At 37.2% G+C, this 26,114-nt stretch overlaps 2 protein-coding genes across 8 annotated transcripts in view; one reads left to right on the forward strand and one right to left on the reverse strand.

Annotated features, from left to right (window-relative positions):
• cracr2b (calcium release activated channel regulator 2B) lies at nucleotides 1–22,240 on the reverse strand. 4 transcript variants are annotated; one of them, XM_066667911.1, is made up of 18 exons: nucleotides 22,130–22,240; nucleotides 16,080–16,324; nucleotides 14,196–14,307; nucleotides 13,982–14,093; nucleotides 13,345–13,491; nucleotides 9,572–9,662; nucleotides 9,198–9,293; nucleotides 8,692–8,879; nucleotides 7,264–7,335; nucleotides 6,586–6,640; nucleotides 4,875–4,954; nucleotides 4,363–4,480; nucleotides 3,599–3,716; nucleotides 3,282–3,363; nucleotides 1,799–1,913; nucleotides 1,469–1,576; nucleotides 1,302–1,378; nucleotides 1–793 (listed from the first exon to the last, which is right to left on the reverse strand). In XM_066667911.1, the coding sequence occupies exons 1-18, from the start codon at nucleotides 22,215–22,217 to the stop codon at nucleotides 706–708; spliced, it is 1,992 nt and encodes a 663-aa protein (XP_066524008.1). In that variant the 5' UTR covers nucleotides 22,218–22,240; the 3' UTR covers nucleotides 1–705. The 4 variants fall into 4 exon arrangements, with proteins under 4 accessions (XP_066524008.1, XP_066524007.1, XP_066524010.1 ...); XM_066667910.1 differs by having other exon boundaries at nucleotides 1,302–1,576; XM_066667913.1 differs by lacking the exons at nucleotides 13,345–13,491; nucleotides 13,982–14,093; nucleotides 14,196–14,307; nucleotides 16,080–16,324; nucleotides 22,130–22,240 and having other exon boundaries at nucleotides 1,302–1,576; nucleotides 9,198–9,288; nucleotides 9,572–10,534.
• Nucleotides 9,627–26,114, forward strand: part of tmem138 (transmembrane protein 138) — an 18,680-nt gene continuing 2,192 nt past the window's right edge. The window contains exons 1-4 of one of the 4 annotated variants that reach the window (XM_066667915.1): nucleotides 23,223–23,321; nucleotides 24,454–24,607; nucleotides 24,691–25,322; nucleotides 25,641–25,812. In XM_066667915.1, coding sequence (XP_066524012.1) covers nucleotides 25,195–25,322; nucleotides 25,641–25,812 — 300 coding nt within the window. In that variant the 5' untranslated portion in view covers nucleotides 23,223–23,321; nucleotides 24,454–24,607; nucleotides 24,691–25,194. Of the gene's footprint in view, nucleotides 9,687–23,197; nucleotides 23,322–24,453; nucleotides 24,608–24,690; nucleotides 25,323–25,640; nucleotides 25,813–26,114 lie in introns of those variants that run through there. The other 3 variants (XM_066667918.1, XM_066667914.1, XM_066667916.1) reach the window with 3 other exon arrangements.

A 26,114-nucleotide genomic window follows, 5' to 3' on the forward strand; every position in this document is an offset into this window, starting at 1 on the left:
GAACAAAGTTTGTTTAGCAAAACACTCCTCAATCGTATGGATTTGATCAATCAAACAGCACACTGGATTTAACATAATGAAGTTTTTAATAACCGGTATAACTAGATAATGTATAATAACCTCAGATCATACTGGTTTGCCATGTGGAGAACTTTGGAAAGGGTTAAACCAACACTTTCACAAACAGAATGTCACTACTTACTGGAACAATGTTATTTGTTTTTATTCTAATATTAGGGGTTTTGTTTGTTTTGTTTTCTGAGCAAATAAACTCTTATTGTTCAGATAAATAGCTTTTATAATCTAATTTTCTCAGGTGCCTAAAACATTTGTACACTGCTGTAGTGTCAATTTCTGTAGCCTGTAGTCTACTCATATGGGCATACAAGGACTGGAGTATGTGTGATAAATGGAATCTGTTATCTAAAAATAGCTTATAATTATATATATATATATTTTTTTTTTTTGCTTAATACTGCAATACACATCACTTTGGGCTGATTTCACTGAAATTGATTCTTAAAAATAAACACTCTCCAAAATGGTTTTCTTTCTTTCAGACTGTACGCATAATATAGGGAGAATTTCCATTAGTTTGTGCTTTGAGTTCAAGTCCTGTTCTTTCTGGCATACTGCAGACCTTTGCCATAAATACCATGACCAGCTGACTAAGGTTTAAAACTTCACGTGACATTGCTTTTCTAACTATTTGCAACAGTGCCCTCTGTTGCTGGAGTTGTCGAGAAGGTGAAGAACCACCTCACACTGTTTATCTTGCTGTGCTGCCATCAATCTGCAAAGACACAACACAATTCATGTGATTGAATACTTGACTGTTGTGCATATTTTGCTCTACACATGAAAGTGTTATAGGGTAGTCTTTTTCAGAAGAGAACAACAAGAGTACTTTGAAAAATCAGAGATCATATATTTAGTTTCCAGTCAAAACAACTATTATTATGGTTATATATATAAAACCCATTTTATTCTATTGTTCCAAAAGCTCAGTCTTAAATGTTGGGTTGACTCTCAATTTTCTCCTTATACAAGTGCATTTTCTTATATCAATCATCCTCAGAAATATCTCCTGAAGAGTATAACAAGCACTTAATGGCTGTTTTGATTTTAAACTAACTAAATAAAAAGAGGATCTTGCATAGTACTGTAACCCTTTGCACCAGGTATCATCTGTTCAGGTCCTGGAAACCAATGTTCTTCAATGTTGTTTGTTGACTCCCTGTGCTGGACCTTGGATCTCCAGAACCAGAACTGACGACCTCTGCTCAAGAGTAGAATCCTACCTAGCCAAGTGTGTCATGGCCTTCTCAATATTATGTCCACTCTTAGCACTGCACTCAAAGAATTCTGCCAGATACTCCTGAAACACAGTGACAAACATGGATGGTGGAAAACTAAAGCAAATTTGAGAAAGCAGAATATAAATACACAGGTGTGTGGTGTTCATCACCTGAGCCAGTTTCTGGCCTTGCCTGGAGGTCACCTGCCTTCTGTCCCCTTCCCCCATGTCTGTCTTATTGCCTAATAACATCAGACATACACCCTCTTCCATGTTCGTCTGCCGAGAGGATGGACAGGTGTTAGACTAATCAATTATAGAACTACATCATTGTCCACAAAAAGATTTGCATGAACTCCTTGTTACTGAATTTGTTTTATTGTCATTTGTTTATCTCTAGCAAATTCCTGGACTTACTGGGTTCCATTATGCTGTAGTAACTCACCCCTGAAATGCAAAACCTCCTGAAAATACCTCATTTGCATTTCACATTGGCATCACCTGAACTTGGTCCAGCCAGTTACGCAGGGCAACGAGCGAAGAGCCCTGAGTGACATCATACATGGCCAGGATTCCGTCTGCCCTGCGGTAATACTGCTGAGAGAGGCTGTGGAATCTGACACAGAGCAGGGAGGGACCCTTCACTTACAAAGTGCTTTACATCTTTAAGATAAAAGTTTACAGAAATATTTTACTTCAACATCATTCGTTATTGAATTATATATTTTTATACATTTTTATTCAGTAACAATGAAATACCCAATGAATACCCAACATATTAGTTGCTATGAAACTAATATGTAGGATAAAGTTTCATGCACTAGGTGTACAGCAACGTTTTAATTTAGTCAAATACTTTGAATTTATTATTAAGTTATTTTTATTATTACATTTATTTTTATTATTAAGTTATTACTTTTAAAACCATCATAAAACAAATACTATTGACAATCATGTAAGTACCACTATCAAGGGGCTGTGCAAAATTTCTTATTATGAGCATAAGAACAGGAAATCCGGACACACCTATGAGTTTAAAATATAAAAGCAACAGATTTTCCATTTATGATTTATAAACCCCACTTCTGGTAAAGTTGGATAATTTTGCAAAAAGCAATTAATAAAGTAATATGATTTGTCAATTGTTTGGAACATTGGAACATTTTTACCCAAAATATACAAAAAGTAACTACATTTAATTTGTTACATTTGTTTGAATTGACCAAATTAATTGTATTTAGTAAATTGTCGCTGTCCAATCAAAAACATGTATCTCCAAAATAGCAGCTTTACACGAGAGGGAAAAAAATCTTCTTAAAGGGGACATATTATGCAAAACTCACTTTTTGTGTGCATTTGTATTTCCACTTGGGTCTCTATTGCTCCTATAAACACCTCCATCCATTCATTTACTGTGAGTCAGTTGAAAGATTTTGGTGTCAGGAATCATTTGCTTCTACAAACCACAATAAGGAAATTTGCATAGACCCACCCTGGCAACACCCCTCACCTGCGTAAACATTGGATGGGTGGGGTGTGGCCAGCAACAGCTTATTTGCATAAATGTGATAGAGCTCTTAAACGACTCATTCTGAAAGGGACTGAAACAGGCAAGAATAGAGCTGGTGAAATCTCTTTATATGAGAGTGATTTTGTGCATGAACATATTTTGTATAGCCCATAGACCTATTCTAACTTAAAAAGAGTAAAACGTTTTTATTCCAAGTAATTTTGGTGCATTTCTATTGGTCCATTCATCATGTAATTTTTACATGATGTGAAGGTCAGCTGCTGTGTTCACATGATGTAGTAAACTAAACATTTACAAAAATGGAGGTAGATGTTTTTTGATTGGAAAGTGATTAAATATAAACAAATTTAAGAATGTAATGCCTGCAACATACTCCAAAAATGCAATTAACTTCAGACCTGTTATTAAATAATATAATTCTTTAAGGGTTCAAATCAACAGTTTATTTTTCACCTCTCCTGTCCAGCTGTGTCCCAAAGCTGCAGAGCAATGTGGGTGGAGTTAAGCTCCAGACTCCTCACCTGAAAGTCCATACCTGTAAGTAAATGCAAATGATATTCTCTGCTGAAAGAAACTGCAAAATGCTAAACATCTGTGATGAGCAGTTTCCCTGCTCCCAACACAATTAATTCAACTAGTCATCTCATAAACAGTGCGGGTGTTAACGTGGGTGTGTTAAAGCAGGGAATTTGCTAAAATGTGCAGAAGACGACCATGGTTGTGAAAGAGTAGCTAGATCAGTATAGGCTGGTGATAAAATTTTAGCTTACCTACAGTAGCACTCATTTTGTTAGGGAAATAACCTCTGCAGTAGTAGTGGATGAATGAGCTCTTGCCCACTCCTGAACTGCCCAGAAATACAACCTTAAACACACGTTGAGGGTCAGCCTGGGAAAGAGAAAGACAAGAAGTAGTACAAGAAGTTGAAGTAGTTCAGACCTGTCACCTACTGAAAACAGTTGGTGCATTATTAAAGGAAAAACACTGCAACAGAGACCCTAGCTGCTGAGCAGCTGAAATCCTATAACAAGGAAATTTCACTTTTAAAATTACAGAAAATATCCTCCTCGGTTTCTGAACATATACAGAGTGTTGTCAAAAGAACAGGTGATGTAACCCAGTGGTAAACAACCCCCAGTCCCAATTTTGTTTTTGCTGGCATCAAATTCAAATTGGGCAGATATTTTTCAAAAAGACTATAAACATATATAAAATTTTGCACATCATTGCATTTTGCACAGCATCCCAACCATTTAGAAACAACTTTATATGATAAATCAATGTTTGATAAGATCTGGTGAGGAAATATATCTCAGTGTCAGTAATTCAACAAATATAATTTATTGTGAGAGGGAACGATGGGGCGTCAAGGAGTTTATTCAGGTTAGTTTATTCTTCACTTTCTGCCATGCAAATATCTAAACCTCTTGATTTGCATCTTACTTATGAACCTAGTAAAGTTCTCTATTCATCTCTCTCGCTCTCTCTCTCCTTATAAAGAACACAAAAGCAACATAAACAGGTACAAACATACCTTTTGGTTGACTAGTAGTGTGACAGTTGTCTGGTTGTTCTTTGAGAGTTGTGATGTCTCTGCCTCAGGGATCACATCAGGTGAGCCTGTGTTCAGCTGACTGGCAATACTGAACTGCCTTTTGTAGCAATGAGAAAAGAAACCAATTCTTTAGCATTTACTTCTCAGGGGAAGTACAAACAAAATGTGTAGTGGTACAATACTAATATTTTATCTTATTTAGAATGGTACTCCACATTAATATGAATACAACATGAACAATTTATAGTTTAACATATTAACACCTTATGACTGTTTGGAATTATACAATGAGTTTTGTGTGGTATGTAAAGTGTATGATACCTTTAAGTATCTTTCTTTTGTCAAAGGACAAATGCTAATCCTGCTTTTGTAAATGATGTAAATCATAAGCATATTGTAGATGCACACAGCATTGTAATATGTAAAATAAACTGGTACTGTATAAATTTAATATCTTGGATAAATGTTGTTAGTGAATTTTAGTAACGCACCTGGTGACAGGCTTCTTGGTCAGGAAATAATCTCCAATTATAGATCCTTTCTTCTCTAAAGGTCTCTTCACTTTAGGCGTCTACGGAACAGTCCATGAAAATAGATTTTGTCTTTATCGGAAATTAAGATTAAAAACCAAAAATTTGAATCAAATATAAGAATCTGTGGCAATTTCTGTATAATACAATGTGCGTGTGATGATTTCTTGAGGTGCTGGTCTTTGTTAGCTATAGTGATGTGTTTAAAGTGTGTCTATTTGTGTACATGCCATGTCTTGTGCAATAAGGACACAGATAGGGAAGTGTACCTTCAATAAAGACTTTTATTGTGCACTAGGGCGGTGCTGAAAAACACACCCATTTGTTCATAACTTAAGTTTACAAATTTCTCTGTTTTGTTAATGATAAGCCAGATCTTTACAATTGATAAAACAACCTAAGTTACAAAAAAATCTGCAACAAAATGGCTAAACATAAATTAATAAATTAATTTCACATTATAAACCTGTACCATCTGTTTTGTCTTTAAATTTTAAAAAACAAAACACAAACGAAACAACAACAACAAATGGACAAACATAATATAGATAAGACAATAAAATAAATGTATCTTGTTATGTGGCATTTCTGCACAACTCCTACTTAAATGATTTAAAGAAACAAAAATGACAGAAACTAGGCCAACTCCAGTGTCATTCACATTGTTTCCCCAGAAAAGTACACACAAGAGGTGTTATCTCCTGGGTGGAGTTTCTAATGATGGTTATAAACATGAGAAAAAGCAGTTCTAAGTGGCTCAAAGTAAAGCTGGGGTGGAATGAAAAAAAAAAAATAAACAGCTCTTATCCCAATGGTAATATGAAGTAATCTAGCATAATACCATTGCAGCATACGGTATCTTAATCATATGTCATCATATGTTTTTAAAGAGCAAATTTAAAAATTAAAACAAGAAATAATCATTTATTCTACGCCGAGTGGAATGCTGTGTAATAATCGGGGAAACACTGCTAAGTGCTCAGTAAAAGATACAATAAGGAACATATTTTGTACTTTTCATTCAAGAGAGAGGACATTGATTACATTCACAAACTGGCCTTCAAATATGTTCTACATTGTCTTGCCACTTGAAAAGACAACCATCATATGCCCTTGACCTCAAAAGTATTATATGTTCATATTCTCATAGTTGTTCATTTTTTAAGCTTCTTGGCATTTGCCTCTACACAAAGTAACTTTCAAGTAGGTGAAAGGCCATGAAAGGCCATTCTGATTAACATAGCTGAGGAGTCATATCATGCCATTTTCTACACTCACAGGGCTGGTTTCAAAGGCACAGATCAAACCCAGTCCTAAACTACAAAGACATTCAAACTGACTCACTATATTATTGCATTCCTTGTCTGAGTTACAGGAATTAGGCGTACCATATCAATTCCATACTCCTATCCTGTCTTACATGAAATAAACTAGCAACCAGGTGAAAGAGGTGAAGATTCACTTTTGTCTCCTGACCAAGGATAGACAAGCACAGTGCTGCCCATAACATTTTGTCAGAGACTAGCAGCAACCTCATCTGAGGTTCAGGGGCCGGAGAGCAGGGGCCGGCTCAGTATGGGTAAAAGGAATACGCCCAGGGAGGGTTGCTTTTCCCACAGTTGCATTGTGGGTGATAGGGGAGAGGAGGCATGAAGGATTGTCTGTGACTAACCCGCTTCTGATCCTGGTGTGCATCCTTCTCATCCCGCAGGCGCTTGTTCATGTCTCTGAGAAAGATATAATGATGGAATGATTTCAAACAACAGTTGAAAAGATTTAAAAATAATATAATGATAAAGAAGAAGAACAGTTTTGATCACTGGATCTTTCTACTTGTGTGTTTGGTCTATGATATCATACCCATTGAGCACCCAGATAAAATACAGCTCTTTTGTTTCTAGAAATGTATTTGCCATATAATTAACATATAGATGAACTATATGGATATATATGTATTACCTATATGGTACATTTATCTAATAAAAAAGCCAATGAGTGTATACTAAGAGTAGGTGCTTAAAATAAACCGATGCACATATGGGCTGAATTCCAGAAGAGAATTCCAGCAGAGAATTCCTTCTACGTGCAGTCTTTTATCTCATCTGGAGGTTATGCATGGGCTGGCCGTGAGAGAGTTGCTATGGTTATTCAGCAATAAAACACTCATAACAGCCAAGGAAATGCACAGGCTTCCCTTATCCTCTAACCTGAGTGTTGGACATGTTGTAATCATTGTGTGCATTGGTCAATATTCTCCACCTTATTTCACTGATAAAAGCAAATAAAACTGAAATGGACAGACACACCTATGTACAATTACATATAATGCCTAACAGTCAAGCAGTCTTACCTAAGCAGATCCAACTGCCTTATCAGGCTCTCCCTCTCCTTCTGCATGTTTCTGGAGACTTTCAGCACTTCCCTGATCAGTGAAAACAATGAAAGAGAGGGAGTGAGATAAGCAGAAATTGCGAGGATTTTCATACACAGACAACAATAGTTTCAGTACGCCCTCATTCCCTCTCTCTTTTACTGATATTTATTTGCATAGTCCTCAACAATACTGTTGCAGTATTCAGGTTCTAGCCCCAGGTGTGTAAGCCAGACACCAGAAACAACAATAAATAAATAAATAAATAACTAGGAGCATGAGGAAGAAACACTTAGAGCAGGGGTGTCAAACCAAATCCAAGGAGGGCCGTGTGGGTGCAGGTGTTCTTTTCAACCACGCAAAAGCCCCACACTACTGAAAGTCAAGATCTATTGATTAGATCCAATGATTAAAAACAGGTGGAGTGAGGTGTGGCTTCTGCATGGTTGGAAAGAAAACCTGCACCCACACGGCCCTCCGTGGATCTGGTTTGACACCCCTGACTTAGAGGTACAAAGTAAAAAATAACACAACAGAAGCAATGTTAAACAATGCAGAAGTACTTTTGACCATGGTCAAGATGACCATTGATCACCGAAGTGAACAATGTCTAGAACTGAACAGGGCAACCTGTTTAAGACATATTTGGAGTTTGCTGAAATTTTTGTGAAATTGCACGGCACCTCAGATGCAAATATTTCTGTAATTTTCAAAATGAGGGAAACATTATGCAGGCGACCTGTGTGATTGCTCTCTGTGCAGAAGGTGAAAACTCCAAGTGATCATCTAGTCTAGATCATGAGTTTTTTTCCCGTATGAATCAGATCAAAAGGAAGATCCTGAATTCAAAAGCTGAGGATCCTGTATGTGTATGACTTTTGGAACTAAATTTGTCATAACATAAATAAAAAAGTACTTTTTTATTAGTTTCGGTTTTTGTTAATAGCACCACCAGGCTGACTAGATTATGGTAGACCATTTTCTATAAAGGCAAGTGACAGAAATTTCTACATAAACACACCAAAAGATATATAGAAATGCAGATATGTAGAAAATAGAAAATTCCACTGAGAATGAGTATTAGAAAGGCACCAGATTGAAGTAGTGTTTCAAAAAGCACAAAGTTAAATGAAGCACAAAACTAGAGGAGCAAAATGCAGCCACTTTGTCTTTGCTGATCGACAATGCAGTTTTGGGGAGAAAATAGAACTTTTCACAAACTATACTTTTAATAAATATAAAGGTCACTAGTTCACTTACGAGCGATAGTATATATATAAAATATAACGATAGATATATAATGTTGAATAACACTTCTTTCTAATTCACTTTATTGAAAAATGTTTTTCTCTAAAAAATATAAAAAAATTAAAAAAGTAGAAAGATTACGACTCTCTGGCCTCTCACCTCTGCTTGCATGTGTGCTGTTGTGTGAGTGTGTTCTGTAGAAGTTCTAGCTGGCTCAGTGCTCTCTGCAGCTCCTCTCTGCTCTGCTCCAGCTGATCCCGCAGCTCTGAGTTCATGAGCTGCAGCTTTTGGTTCTGCCCCCGTGTGAGCACCTGTTCCCGAGCCAAAGCCTCAATCCTAGCCTCCAGCTACAGTGACAACCAAACAATACATGTTAGAAATCGGTTGGAAATGAGTGAGCTAATGTGATAAATGAGTAAAATAAATGTATTAAGTGTTAGTTTTGTGAAGAATGTAAATGAATATTAATGTAGTATTTATTGAAATGTACTGCATTTGTTTGTGCTATGTTCTGTGTCTACTATGTATTTCTCTTTAGAGTCTTGTTTTTAGCCATATCTTTCAAAAACCTTTTGTAATAACATTTGCTGAGTGAACTACAAAGCACTTCTCTATGTCACTCTGTACAGGAGTGCCTGCTAAATGCCATAAATGTAAATGTTTACCTCTTTCTGTTTGGTTAGTGTGAACTCCAGTTCCTGCTCTCGCATGCTCAATTCCTGCAGTAGCTGCTCTCTTCTGTCTCCCTGCTTCACACTGTCCTTCATCAAAAAAAAATCATTATCAGCATTATTACCCACTGTCTCTTAAAGTCTTTTATGAAAATGTAACATATAACTCATGGAACTCCTGTGATGCAGTCCAGCACTGTTTTTTGTTTTACCTGCTCGAAACCTGTCAAGTCAAAGCTGAGTTTAATCAGCTAATCAGATGATTCTAAACAGGAAATTCACAAATCAGTGCAGGACTGCAGAATCAAAAGGGACCTATCCCTGGTTCAAATAATACTGGGATTATTCTCCCAATAACCAAGACCTACCAGAGCCTGTCGTTTTTCTCTTTCTTCTTTGATTTGGTGCTCTAAGTCTTCATAAAGGGAGCGCACTACTCTGTCATGGTCTTCTTCTCTCCTGAGCAATTGTACAAAACCATAGGTGAGTTAAAAGCTTATGTGGTTAATAATAATAATGATAAATATGGTTTCATGTAGCATATATTAAGTACATAAAGGCGCTTTCAAAATCCAGCAGTGGACAAGGTACACAAGACATGGACTTGAGTAAAGGTACAGATACTCCGTGTAAAATGTTACTCAAGTAAAAGTAAGAGTTCTCCATTTAGATCTCTATTTGAGTAAAAGTTACAAAGTATATACCTTCCAAATGTACTTAAGTATCAAAAGTAAAAGTACCATGACGTATTATGGCTCTAACGTCCTATTATCGTTTTTGTAACAAGACTCAGACTTAACACACTGTAGGTGAAAAGACTCTAGTGTCACTCTTTGTTCCCAAGTCTTGTAATAGAATGTCATTCATTCTATTAATTCTATAGTCTGACACTGATGAAAACAACAGAAACGGCCAAAGATTAATTACAATGAATGTTATTTCAGGTGTTACATACACCCTAAGTGTTTCCCCTACAAACAAACAGCGGTCGCTGTCTCCAGAGTATTAAGCCCAATTTATGATTCTGCATGGACCTATGCCATAGGGTACACATCGAACCAAACCCGCCGGTGCCTTACTCACACGTTTCCAGAAATGTAACTATCTACACGTCGCATTAAACACCTCCACACTACAGGGACTGGAGTCAGCAGCAAATTCACCTTGGTTTGGATGTCGCCGAATGAATAACAATGTTTAACAAAATAAAAATACAAATGTCTCAGAAAAAAAAAAAAACTTGCAATAAGGAATGGACAGGATGGAGGGTATGGACAGGATAAATGTATTACACAGAATTCCTTTAAGCTCTCTGTTTTGTCTACATAGTTGCAAAGTTGCCCTGTTTGGGATATTTCTGCCTTTCTGAGCAGAATTTGTTTCTGAAATACATTTTTAATTTTTCTGATTTTCTGCCTGTTACTCGGTTTTGTTTTTTGGTCTTTTGAACTTCTTAATCTCACTGTACTGATTTTCAGGTTTTGGAATATTTCTGGTTTTGACCTTGCTTCAAGTATTGTGTTCATTTACACTGTAAATAGTTAAAAACTGTTAAATAAACCTGCAACCTCACCCTGAGTTTGAAGTGATTAATTACATTTATAGATCCGTAAACCATGTAACATATGAATGAACAGTGGTCACGGAGAGCTGTGTGGAGCTGGTAGATTTGATCAGACACGTTAAGGTTTTATTCACACAAACTAAAAGGAATGGCAGATTTTCATAATGTAGTGTGTATTACATATGTAGTGTGTAGTGTGAAGCATATGGTTTCTCTTTATCTACATACATATCCAGGAATTCATTATAAAGTTATTTTTAATAGTTACTTTGCCTCTACTGTGACTGAACAATCCATTGTGGCCATAAACAAACATTTTAGTCTTTTAGTTGCCCTCACAATTATTTTGAAGCGAGACCAGCTTTATCGCTACTCACATAAAACTCAATACATTTTTCAATTTTCGGGAAATCTAAAAGCAGAGTATTGTGAGGTTTATGTGAGCCATACTGAGCACATCTCGCTTGCTGGCCTCTGCTCTGGCTATCCATACAGGGTTGCGACTGAAATGAATCAGTGCCCTATTCACTATATACTTCACCACATAGTGAGCAATGTAGAAAAATAGTGTAGGGGGTCATATGAAACACGCCTCAGGTTTTGTATGATGAAAACACATGGGGCGAGCCCTCCTGGAATCCATAGAGAATGAACTGAAGGCTCTGCAACTCGAAAAAAATGAGCCTTAATGTGAGAGTCTATGAGAGGAGTCAGGTGCGGTTTTTGCACCATCTTCAAATCGCCCAAAAAAGGCAAGATTCTATGGAACAAAACCTAAAGCTGAGTGGACTGTGATTAGAGATCCAAAAAACTGTCTGGCAGAAGTGGTTAATACAGAGTTGTGGGTTAATACTGTGGTAGAATTTCCTCCCTTTCCCTTTTGTCAGTGCATTGCCATACCACTCTAATGAACTAACTGCCCATGGTTGTATTTACATAATAATTAGTTTATTATTGAGTCAAAATATATCATTGCTGTCCAAAGAGTTAAAATAAAATGTACAGTAACCAATTACATTTATTTCATTACTGTCCACCACTGTCAAAACCAAAAAAAAAATAATAAAAAAATTACACAATAATAAGACACTCACTGTGGTGGTCCCCTCAACACTATGTATTACATAGTACACCATATATAGTACACAGTTGCACCATATATAATAGTAATTGTAGATTTTAATGCTCCATATGCCCCATTTCATCTTCAGGATTTACATAATGTTATTTTATTTTACACAGTTCTGTAAAAAAAAAATACAAATACAATACAAATATTGACCTCTCTTTCTGGAGAAAAGAATGTAATGTACCTTCAGGGAACACAACTGGACTTTAAAGGTACATTTACCATGTTTGTACATTTAGTGACAATAAAGTAACTGTGCCATACCTTTTTTCTGAGAGTGTAAAAAACACAGAAATAAAAAATAGAGAAACATAAAAGATAGAAGTAAAGAACCTTACAGATATGTATGATGAGCATGTTGACGATAGAAGGATATCTAAAAGGTACAATAACAAGAAATAAGGAATGCAAATAAAGTCTGGGTTAAGACACGCAGAAGAAAAAGAAAGGTATGTTTTGAGATGAGATTTGAATATGTAGAGAGAAAGAGTACGGAGAGTTCCAAAATTCTGCAGGGGTTGGTAAAATGTTAGCTAATAGACTTGCTGAGGAGGACCTGAAAGAATAGGTGGGCCTGTAAGGGGAAAGGAGATAGAACATATAAGAAGGAATAATGTTGTTGAGAGCCTTGAATGTGAGCTGGTAAATTCTGTAGTGAATGCAGTATTTTAGAAGAAGCCAGTGGAGATTGTGGGGGATATGAAATAAGTAATAAGTGAGTAGACAGGCAGCTGATTACTGAACTGTGTGAATTTTGTTTGAAAAATGTTTGAAAGAAAGATATTTTAACATCAGGGATATCAGAGTTGACCTGAGATTGTTATAAACTGTTTTGTATCTGTGGTAAAGGAGGTAAACTGGATCAGAGGAAAACAATCAACACCAACTCAGCATGAGAATTTCCATCAGAGAGAACACTGGCATTGTAAGATAACAGCAGGTTATTGGTGACTTCAGTGAGGGTAGATCTGCCCTTTTACAATGATCTGAGACAAGTTTAACACTTTCTCCAACAATAGTGAAAATCAGTGGGACCTAAATCAAACTTTGGATCCCAATCCAGGCCTGTGACTGAAATGGCTCCCTAATCCCTCATTATTATTGTACTATATAGTGAGGCACTAATTGGTTCACTTAGGAGCGCTAGAGACACAAGTAAATTTGGACACTTCCACTATCTGTTGCTTTGTAACAAATGAATCCACAGTGCATCCTGGTCCACATTCAGCTCATGCAGTGAGCTACAATGTCTACTATAAATTACGAGTGCATTGTGGGAGATTTCAAGGCCCTCAAAACCAAGCTCAAATTACACTTTAGGATTCTGACACTCAGAGAAAAAATGCCGACATTTAGTAGTGCCAAACACAGAAAAAGCGAGCCATTTCAGACAGAGCGAGCCCTGGTGAGTGCAGCTTTTTGAGCAGATGGGTACAAGAAGGACTGACCTGCGAAGTGCCTGTTCCAAACTGTCCCTCTCTTTCAGTGAATCCTGAAGGTGAGCAACGGCATGAGACAGAATTTCCTCCAGCGAGTTTAGTAACTCTGGTCTGTCCCTCTGCAGTTCACACCACAAAGAGCACAGCTCCCACTGGCTGTATGCACACACACACACACACACACACACACACACACACACGTGCGCACACAAAGTAATCTACTCTGTTATGCTCGTCTGTTTTTTCTGACATTATAAATTTGACAAAATGAATTGCAAGTGAAAATAATTTTTAAGAGCTTTAACATCATGAAGTCTTTCATTTTTCCAATGTAAATGTATGACACACGACTATTTGAGACTAACATAACATTTCGTGGTGTGAGGTAAGTATGTGTTTATTTAGGGATGCAGACTGCATTGCATTAAGTTATAAATATCTTATCGCATTATTTGCCTTAAGGATCCAACAATAAACTAAAGAAGCCAAATTCCGGCACATGTCTAATCTGGCATATTCATGTAAATGTAAAAGTAATTTTCTTCCGAATACATGGGCACAGTGGTAATTAACGATAATATATATATATATATATATATATATATATATATATATATATATATATATATATATATATCCCACTTACTCTTTAAAGAGTTTATCTGCTCCAAGCTCCAGAAGAACCTGTGCGAATCTGATCTCTGCTGGATCCACATCCCTTGCCTTCTCTTCACTCTCCTCCACTCCCACCAGCTCCTCTGAGAAAGAGAGAAAGAGAGAGATGAATAGATAGATAGATATTATACCCTATCTGCTATACTAAACCGCTTGTCTATACATAAACACAAAAAAATACAAACCAAGGCCAGTGTGAAACTCGACGGGGGTAAGAAATCCATTTCTGTCTTTGTCCAAACTCTCAAACACAGACTCCAACTGCTCTGGGGTCAGAGGCAACTCTCCCTGTAACCGCTGACAAACACACAGCAACAAAGATAATATGGTAACAGCTGTTAAACACAAACTGATTGATGGAACTAAAAATGTATTAATTATTGAATTAAGGGATTGAATATCAACAATCCCAAGAAAGCTTTATCTCTGTTATCCTGTAACCTTTGGAAAGACCCCATAAATACTATAGCTCCACATAAAGGAATAATGGTGTTTAATGCAAAATACTGTAATTAATAATGGTGACATAGAGAAGCTGGTTTTCTCTAAATTGGCCTGTGTGCCCTGTGAGGCCTGAGAAAAATGATCAGTGATGCTGAAAAAGCACAACTGTAGTTAAACAGAATTTTGGTAAACACGTGAATGTTTTTCATGTTAACAAAGGCTTTTTAAAAACTTAGTCTTATTATCAAAGCACCTTCTGGATCCAAGGCTAAGGCCTGAGACAATGATAGCTCTGTAATTTTTATTATCAGCTTTGCCTGAGTAGCGGATTGGGCAGCTGCCAGAACATGTTCAAGGCTAGGCCATACTAAGGCCTGAAGTCTGCAGTTGTCAATCTGTAAACTAGTGAACACCTTGGCTTGAAGATAATGGAAGCATTGTGGTTAACAATAATAAATAAATAAATACATTTTTAATAATAATGTGCAATTATTTGTCATTTTGGGAGGTGCGGTGGTGCAGCAGGTAGTGTCGCAATCACAAAGCTGCGGGTGACTGTGAAGAGTTTGTTCTCCCCGTGTCCGCGTGGGTTTCTTCCGGGTACTCCGGGTTCTTCCCACGGTCCAAAACCATACGTTGGCAGGTGGACTGGCGACTCAGAAGTGTCCATAGGTGTGAGTGTGTGAGTGAATGTGTGTGTGAGTTTCGCCTTGTGGATGGTGTGTTCCTGCCTTATGCCCAGCGATTCCGGGTAGGCTCCAGACCCACCGTGACCCTGAACTGAATAAGCAGTTACAGACAATGAATCAATTAATTAATATTTGATATTGTAAAATGTACAATGAAAACGTTTAAGATTTAATGAATATGTAGCAGCCTCAGGTAATATGATTTACGAATAATAATCAAGGAGTGTGATATATTTGGGAAAGACCTGGAGAGATCAGGTATTGGCTTCTTTCCCAAGAAAGAGTATTAATAGTGTGGGTTTTCTGGGATGGTCAATCCTGCCTGGACGTAGGGTGACTCAGAAACAACACTTGTTTGGAAAGCCTTAATTCTTCAAATAATGTTTGAAACCTATGCTCTTCATTGACTTGAAGTCTTACCTGAAGATTTTTTTAATCAACTTTTAAAAAAAATTATGCACAGTTGAATTTTCTATCTATCAAGATCAAAATCATAATCTAAATCACAAACATTAAATGTAGAGGTCTGGGCTCTGAGGCTTTCTGTCTATAGTTCTGAGAATATCAGCAGCTCCTTTATTTGATTTTCCAAAGTCATATTTCCTCCGTATCAGCATATTGACGACTCCACTTCATTTCATACATAGTGTGTGAAGTTGTCCACTCACAGTGGAAGGACAGACAGAAAAATGCATGGAGATTGATTTGCTGTCTCTCTATACAGGTCTATACAGAAGGGTTTTTGTACCTAATTTTAGTACTTAATGGCTCCATTTTCTGCAAATCAAATAAATGGTCTCCAATATTTGCAAATTTGTACATCTAACAACATTTTGACTGAAAACATTAATTTAAAAAAATTAAAGTTTTGAACGGTTTAATGCAATTGTTAAATCAGTAGTGTAAAGTTATAAAATCTAAAAGTTTAGGGGGCACCTGCATGTCTCTCTTGGTGATGAAGCCCTTGCCCTCTTTGTCACAGAGCTCAAACAGTTCCTTGGCTTTTCTCATGCGATCCTGCGATGCAGCGACTGCAGGCTGGTCTCTGTTTATTCCATTGCTGGGGGAAGGTCTTCCCAGTCTGCCTGGCATTGGGCTCCTCAGCCTGGGTGTACAAGGGGAGTTCTGCCCACTGCCTTCACCCTCCAGCACCTCTCCATCCTTCAACCAGCTTGACATTACTGGGAGGGAGAAAAAGAGAGAGAGAGAGAGAGAGAGAGAGAGAGAGAGAGAGACTGAATTAACATATATTTCTAGCTAAAATTACAGTACTATGCAAAAGTTATAGTACTTTATGCAATTTTTTAATTTTTTTATTCATTTGTCAAGATTTAAGATAAGTAAAATAAAAAAAAGCAAATGATACAGAATTCCAAAGCTGAAGTTTTGTAAAGACAGAAAAATACAGAGACAGAGGAAAAAGGCACTTAACACCTGTGCAAGTCTTGGAAGCCTATCAAAACTGTCATCATTAGATAGACTGCAGTTCCACTCTGAAAAAAATCTGTCCATCTTTTTGTTATGAGAAACAAAAGAAAGCAATAATAAAGGCAAGAGATTGACACTCTATAGTGAAATTGATTATATTTAGCTGTTGCAGCTTTTATGTAATTTTGTAAAAAAAAAAAAAAAAAACACAATACCCTAACACACACATAATAGCAATTTTCACTGGAGATAAGTTGTTAATTAATTAAACCCAAACTAAATTTTAATCTGTCCGTGTTCAATATTTTCAGAAGTCCTTTCCCTAACTAAGGAAATTCTGAGTAAATTATTGATCAGAATTGAACTCCCTCCAGCTAAAAAATGTGAACTCTAGCAGAAACAGAGTGCTATGTAAGAGAATTCTGTAGGAACATTTATAAACACTAACCAGGAACCTGAAATATTCACTGGCTTAATAAAGAATGTGAAAAAGCACATGACTACACCACCAAGACTGTTACCATTTCACCATGAACTTTACATGCTCTGAGCACTGGCAAGGCTCTTTTTGAAAATCCTGTTTACCTGAAATCATTTTCACACTGTACAGCTCATTTATCCCAGCTACACATTACCGTGTTGTTACAAACACTCACACAAGTGGCTCAGTGCACGTCATCCATGCAGTGCTTTGAGTAAACAGAAGACTTTCTATGCTCTGTTACTTACCAACTGCAGTGGAACTACGTAATAATTTGGCAAACATGTATAAGCTCCTCTAAATAACAACGAACATTTGTGTCATTTTTTGTAGCATAATTAAGTAGTGCTATGTTGATTTAAATGAGGCTGAAAGGAGATCTGCCCTTTGCAAATACTATGTGTACGCAATGTAACAGTCACACAACACTCTTTCAAAGCCAGACCATTCCAGGCAGGTTTAGGTGTGAAACAAGCTGATCAACATATAATATTAGTCCGTTTAAAAACATGTTACGCTTAAATTACGCTGTAATAGTGAGCGAGTGATGCATTTAGAATAAAGGGCAACACTGGAATTACATCCACTGTAAAACGTGAAATCAATTTGAAGTGTTTTTGAGGTTTTACATAAATGTCCTATATTCATTCATTCATTATCTGTAAGTGCTTCCAGTTCAGGGTCGCGGTGGATCCAGAGCCTACCTGGAATCATTGGGCGCAAGGCAGGAATACACCCTGGAGGGGGCGCCAGTCCTTCACAGCGCAACACACACACACTAACACATTCACACATACGGACATTTTTAAGTCACCAATCCACCTACCAATATGTGTTTTTTGGACTGTGGGAGGAAACCCACACGGACAAGGGGAGAACATGCCAAACTCCTCACTGACAGTCACCCGGAGCGGGAATCGAACCCACAACCTCCAGGACAATGGAGCTGTGTGACTGCAACACTACCTGCTGCACCACCATGCCGCCCATGTCCTATATTTGTTCATCTAAATAAAAATAGTGCTTTGTATGATTAGTTAAAGAATACGTGTTGACATAAATACATACAGTTAAATTGTTACCATTTGAATTTCTTTCCTGAAGAATCTTTTTTACAGCTCGAGTTTAAAGTTAAGAAGTTAAGAAGAAGTTAAGCCAAGTATAAAACAGCTGAAAGTCACCAAAATGGCACATTAACAGAAAAGTAACCTTTTACGAAAAGTTTTTTTCATTCTTGCCATACATACGTACTCTTTTGTTGTTCTCTTTCTCTCTGATTTTTACCTCCTATTCTCAAAAGCTCCAGGATACAGACAACTGAACATTGTTGCCATGTGACAGGACTGTGAAGTGTGTGTACTGAGAGGGAGTGGGTGCAGAAACAAAGCAAGATGCAAATAAAGCATTAACACAGGTTTGCACTCACTTTAAATCAAATAACCCAGTGATCTCCTGTCAACATATATATAGACGCATCCCTATTTTATGGTCCTCCCGCACTCTCTCAAAAGCTCCAGGATATAGATATAAGAAGATAGTAGTCCGGTGTTGTGTGTGTGTTCAAATAAAGTTGGAAGAGGGATGCAAATAAACCATATACATAGGCTATTTACAATTACCAGCAATCATCTGCAGGAATGTGGGTGTCAGAACTGAGGTAAATGGTAAAAGGCCGTAACCATGGTAAGGGGACTCCAGTTCAGCACAGAGTTCTGAGGGCCATAATTCAGGGAAATATGTGAAGACTGGTGTACCATTCCAGCTCTAGTCCTACACTTTAGTGATTGCCATATTCAAACACAAGTATAAACCCTGTAATAAACGGTGGACAGAATCAAGAGTGCTTGTGGTTAAAACATTTGGACCGGACAAAACTAGAACTGAACTTTCCTAGGATGCTTGTTGGAGCTGCTGATGTGAAGACAGGCCATTTCTGGCTCTGTCTCAGAGAGGAGTGTGCACATTTTGAGCTAAGAGGATTGTAACAGTTGTAGAGTCAAATTCTGGTTCTGGCCACAGAGACAAATTTCTTGACTTCTTTTAACAAGTTTATTTTAGCCTTTCTGTATCCCTATCCCAACAGAGTTTCCCACAAGAACAGAGATAGCATAAAGGCTCTTAAACTACATATATGCTGTATAGTTATTTATTATGCTTTAAATGTACTTACTTTATTACATCAATTATTCTGTAATTAGCGTAATCATGTATTGAACATGAAAATGATGTCTCTCTAATTTGAAGAACACTATTTTTTTTTCATGTCAGCTTTAAATATTCCATGAGTGTCAACTAATATGGTTTACTCAAATAATATTTTTTTCCATAAACTATTGAGATATAAAGCCATATGATATTGTCATTCAGAAATTATACAGCAAAGTGTTTCCCTTAAATATTAGACAGTTAATATACAATACAATAACAGTCTCTCACACTGTAAATAGTCTGACTCTGTATAATAGATATATATGCAACACTCCCTTTCTTTCAAACTGTGATATAAATTTTGATATAAAACATTTAATATTTCAGTCCCAATGAAACTGACAGTTTAAATAATTTAGTAAAAGAATGATTACACATTATATATATATATATATATATATATATATATATATATATATATATATATATATATCACAATAATCAAGATGAACACTGATTGATACTGATTTTAAAGCTAAACATGTTCTATATGTGTGTCGGTATATGTACACAGATAGGAATTTGTAAACCCAAAGGTCTTTAGAGGTTGACACACTAAGATGTTTGGTAAAGTTATTTTGAGGTTCTCATGACTTTGACACCTAGTCACTAAAAGTACTGTTTATGACACTGTTTATGTTATGATTAAATTAAATGCATTTATTACAGGTACATTTTTCTGTAACTGGATGTCCTTAATTATGTTCTCACTTTCTTTCTCATTGTAGGATATACTAATTTTAATATATCCCTTGGAGGTTAAATGGTAATCTTGAGTTTCATTTATACATTACAGTAATTTCTTTGAATATTAATATATGTTGTACAAAAGCTTTTCTAACTCGATTTTAAACACTGTTTAATATATATATATATATATATATATATATTATTTTTGCTTTTATTTGTGCTTTTATTATAATAATAATTATATTTCATATATCTGAATGTCATATCGGAAAGTCAAATATGACTTGTGTTCTATAGACAAACTTGCTTGTCTTACAATAAAGCTACGTTAACATATTGCTGGACAATAATTCAATATCAATATATTTCACAATATAAAATGTTTCAATAACAATGGTATGATTTTTAAACACATTTTCTATATTTCAGTATACATTATTTACAACATCTGTCACTGACTGATGCTCATTACAGGGCACACTCATCGGTTCAGCACACTCAGTTTAAAATTTAGTTTAAAATTATGAATATTTACAAAGCCAGTAGGTTTATGTTTGATAGTAATATCATGTTTCTTGTTTGTTCTTGGAAGTTTTTCAGTGGATTTTATACTGTTCATATCAAATTACATGGTATTGACAAAATTTAAGGAATATATTGTGATATCAATTTTGGCCATATCGTCCAGCCCTACATTCACATTACAGGAATCATTCATCAATTCAGATTTTCTTCACAGAACAGATTTGTCTATCCTGATGGTTTACATTCCCTGAAAGGTCAAGCATAAGCCCATTGCTATGTTTATGAACATGAATTAAGCAGATGCATACAGGCAAAAAGATGCATGAAGTCTGATTTGAATGTTTACATTGTTGATACATAGCCATGATTCAGATATATATCCTATCTAGGACCATGTATTAAGATTATCTGAAAATATTGGATTTGACATGTTCACAAGGTCCTTTAAAAATCAGAACTGTATCACATTTAGGCAAAAAGTATCAGATTTGAGTCACTTCAGCCTGGTAGTGTGAAGATAACCAAAATGTCTGACCTGTTTAGCACTAAGCTGCAATTACATTCAAATTGTAGCCATTTATATAGACACCAGCATAAACAATATGACAGTCCTACCAAGTGCAAAATACCAAACATGTTAAACACCTGATCCTGTGGAAGGAAGTGTTTTTGAAGTACTCAAGGTTAAACACACAAATGCCCTCAGCTACAGTCCACCGTGCTAAATGACTAGAGATAAGTCAGTCATGTCAAGCAGCTGCAGCACTGCTGTGTACTGTATGAAGGTAAAACACTATGCTCAAAGGTTTGTGACATCTGCTTGTCCAAAATTTCTTTTGAAAATGATCAGTACCACATATGTTCTCATTTGCAGTTAGTACTTTGAAACTGCTTCAGACAAGACATTGGAACATTTCTCTGAAGATTTTATGCCATTCAGCCACAGGAACATTACTGTACTGACTCATCCCACTGCTCTCCAACTCATCCCAATGCTACTGTAGAGTCCCACTTCAGAGAACACTTACACACGTCAGTGTTGGGGAGCTGTAAAACTGGACGTTAACGTTTGTGTCCACAGCGGGCGCACTTTAAAAAACGTAATTTACTAATAGTGTGACAACGTAGACCCCGTTTATTTTTGTACTGTAGGATTGTATGCTGCAGTTTTGTAACTACGAACAATAGACTAAATGAAATGTGCCAGAGTAACCTTTCTCTTTGGTTGTTAGCTAAAAGTTTGTCGTGGCAAAATACACTACATTAAGAATCGCTTTAAAAACCGAATGAGTGTCATGAAAGAGAACCAAGATAGAATGTTTATCCAATTAAAAATTTGTGAACGGTGTGCTAATTTCCAGAGAGGAAAAATCTCAAATTTAACACTATTTTTGAACATTTTCTTCGTAATAAAAGTATAGTTAAGACAGTTTTGACTGTGTAGATTTAGACACGACTAATGTGTTTAGCGCGAAAGTGACAGCTCTTGCAAAGTGTATGCAGTTTGTGCCGTGAATTATTGATAACACAGACACCTCCACACGTTTAACTTGAAGCCCATTGATAGAAACACGGAAATTCACTTGTTCGCTTTTAACGTCTCCAGTGATTATTTCTGTGTAATTCCAGAGTAAATTATAGACACTGATCTTACCCGTTTTTCCCAGTTGGTGAAGGTCTGTGTTGTTCCTACAAGGTCCCAGCTCCCAGGTGTTTCTCTCCTGTCGCCACGGCACCAGCATTCACACTCACCTCCACATGAGGGCACGCACACACACACACACACACACACACACACACGGAGTGGGGAAATTACCGTAATCTCCCAAATAGAGAAATCTACTGAAATTAGGGTTTCTCTTTTCGTTCACGCATTGATTGCTCGGAGAGTATGCAAAGACATTCATTCATTCATTGTCTGTAACCGCTTATTCAGTTCAGGGTCATGGTGGGTCAAACCTACCAACGTGTGTTTTTTGGACCGTGGGAAAAAAACCGGAGCACCCGGAGGAAACCCACACGGACACGGGGAGAGCACACCAAACTCCTCACGGACAGTCACCCGGAGCAGGAATTAAACCCACGACTTACAGGTTCCTGGAGCTGTGTAACTGCGACACTACCTGCTGCTCCACCGTGCTGCCCATGCAAAGACACTGAACGACAATTTCTTGAATGCCACAGTTTTATATATTTTATAAATATATAAAAATCATATAAAAATCATATAATTCATATATTCACATAGAAAAAAAAAACTGAATACCAAGGCTGTTTCCCAAAGGTAGTCTCAAACGGCAGATTCGGACAACATGGGTTTCTTACATCATAAACCTAATAATGGACTGGACCTGTGTACATAATGAATGGGGGCGTTTAGGCTATACTTAAGGGCGTTTTCTTGAAAGCAACTTCTAAATTTAATTTGGATTAACACTGTCTTTTATTTTACAAACGTCACATTAACACTCATAATACTTGTAAATGTGTTGTGGTTTGAGACAGTAGAGAAAATGGCCCCTGTGCATGCACATTTTGACATCAATGACTATATGAGTAAATTATTTAGAAAACAGGTTGGCAGAGTGGCTTAACAGTGTCACAGGGTCTTGTGGTTGTGGGTTCAAACTCAGCACTGTCTGTCAGGCGTTTTGTGTGCTCTCCACGTGTTTCTAGATTCCTCTCGGAGTCTTTACGGTAGAAGAACGTGTGTCGGTTGCTATGGGAGACGTCGTCGTCCCCCTTGTGTTCTCGGCGGCGGTTTTGTCCGCTTGTTTATTATCTGACGGAGTCGGGTCTGTACACGACTACAAACTCTACAAAACAGCTCTCCGCTGGACGCTAAGGTAACGAGATACTTCCACTTCTAACACTCACAAGAGTTCTCTGGCTTCGGACTGTGCAATCTTAAAAATGTTAGGACATCTCTTGTGTAGCCCGCTAGCCCGTTAGCTGTTTATTTAAAGTTAACGGAGAGGAGAAATGGTTGAGTTCCTCACAGGAGCGCCAACGGGACAGCTCTTCCTGGATATTTATTAGCCTAGTTGCATATTCCGGACTCATGTGCCTTGAATTAGCCAGATAAATTTAACTAACGATAACCTCAGCTAATTTCTGTTCAGTTGGGTTTAGCCTGCGGTTGGTTCACTAGCACTAAATAAGTTAGCTATAGTCACGAATAGAATTGCTACTCCTAATTGTAAGCTTTATCATATCGAAACCAAACAGAAAAGTACCCCTGTAGAGTTCCTCAGGCTCGAGTCATTTGATTTAGACTGGGACTGAGGCTGAGGCACTGAAGTCAAATATTGAAGTCTGATTTCTCTACACAAATAGTACACGTGACTGGATTTAAGCTTACTGTTTCTTTGAAATAGTATTCACTGTTTGTGTGGAGGAACCCGTGGTTATAGCCTAACATATAACATGCACAACATGGCAATCCATTGTACACAACATAGAGTCTCCAAGCATGTCTCTGGCAGCATGTGGTCAATAACAGCTTATTGTTACAGTTCATGTCAGGCAAACCTTGACTCATCCAGGGTTAGTAAACCAGATTTTAATCCCTTTCACCGTCACCTACTGGCTCAATATATCACCTGATAAGTTTGTTCTAGTGGCACTCAGACATATAGTTGGTGAAGAAAATGTACTGGTGTGAAAGAACAGTTGTCCAGTTGCCTTTCTAAAGGGCTTTGTTTATTGAGTGAAAGTAAGAGCCATGTAGAGTTTAGAGGAGCGTTACCCAACCCAGGTCCTGGAACCCCACTGTGCCTCAACATTTGGTACAAGTCCATAAGGGGCATTCATCGACTGATACATCGGATCCGATTTGTTGGGAGCAGGGAAAACATGGACATTTTGGAACTGCTCAGAGCAGAGGGCCTCCAGGACCAGAAGTGGGAAACACTGGATTAGAGGGAACACACAAGATGTCTGTCTCTCCGCTCAGTGAAATTAAACCTTAATCCCCAGTGTGACCTCTGCCTGCCTGTAACCAGCTACATGCGTAGCACCTTAAATAACAGGCTGTCCGTGACTCAGAGTACCAGCACACAGAACAGTGTGTCGATGAAACTGGGAGGAGAGGCCAGTGTGGCACTGATGTATGCAAATGGAGTATCTGCAGGTAGGGAAATGGTGGCGGCTTGTGCACATCATTGTTTTGAAATGTTGAAAATCTTTCCTTTCTGACTGTTTGTCTTGTTTCAGTTTGATGACCTTACCTGTGGATGTCATGTAACTGTGCTCTGAATGGAAGATCTACAAACCAGACTCTTGAATAAATCTGCATTTTACACAGATGACACAATAATTAGGACAGAGACAATTGATATTTAATGGCTGAGGCAAGAGCCATATAACAGACTGTAACGTGTGCAATGTCTAAATACGATAAAAAACAACAACCTTTTGCGTCTTCAAGTTGATCCCAACGGAAAAAAAATAATTCAGCTGGAAAACTGCTTCACACAGGAAGGAAAACCTTATAATTTGACACGGGCACATTTGAGCTCTCAAGAGGAAATTATTTTGCCACATTGTATTCTCATGGCTAAAATTCACATGGAGACATTTGAAGGCAGTTATTTTTGCTTGTTTAAGATCACTGTCTAGCGGAATATTCTGGGACGCAGGACCACGGTGGCCAAAGGACTCATTAAAGCCCCTCTGTGAGCTCCTAATTGGAGCTGTGGGGCAGCACCGAACCCTGAGATGCTCCAGACCAACAATTACTCGCTGGTCCTACTGATCCAGCTGGCCCTTCTGGCATTTGACCTGTTTGTTAACTCCTTCAGTGAACTTCTGAGGGTAGCTCCAGTCATACAGCTTGTGCTTTTCATGTGAGTAAAAGATCACTGAATATGTACTTCCACTTCAGATGATTCTAGGACCTTTAACTATATACTAAATGTAAATGGGTGCAGAGCACAGCAATACAGGCAGTATGTTAATTTCTATAAAAGCAGTTTTGTTGTGGCATAACTCATTTTTATATGTTAACCTATGTATGTATTTATTTATTTATTTATTTATTTAAAGACAGCAGCTGCTCTTCACATAGTGTGAAAATTTCATAATGAATGGACCAATAGAAATGCTGATAGAATAATAGAAAGAAATTAACATTTTCTCATCTCTCCCTCTTTTTAATGCTGCAGAATCCAGGACATTGCCATCCTATTCAATGTAATCATTATCCTCCTGATGATGTTCAACACATACGTGTTCCAGGTAGGGCTAGTGTCTCTGCTGCTGGAGAGGTTCAGAGCACTGCTCATACTGTCTGCTCTCTACCTCACCCTCAGCATCTGCCTTCACTGCTGGGTCATGGTAAGTCCCTTTTAATTATTATATTCAGTAATAATTTATAATAATTATCCTAAAAACAATTCTAAACCTCTTTTCCAATCAACATAAAAGGTTTTAGCAGTATGTTCCAGTCTTATAATAATCACAATATGCCCCACTTCACTAATTTCCAGATTTTTTATATTACGGTGATGTGAAATCCTATAAGCCAAACGTTTTTTTCATTTTGCAGTGCGGTTAGTACGCAATTGGATGCTGATATATTTTTTTGTTGTTTTGGCTTTTTAATACAGCATATTGAAATCCAGTGACTGAGATTGAAG

The sequence above is a fragment of the Hoplias malabaricus genome, chromosome 4 (assembly GCF_029633855.1).
Source record: "Hoplias malabaricus isolate fHopMal1 chromosome 4, fHopMal1.hap1, whole genome shotgun sequence".
NCBI classification, from domain to species: domain Eukaryota; kingdom Metazoa; phylum Chordata; class Actinopteri; order Characiformes; family Erythrinidae; genus Hoplias; species Hoplias malabaricus.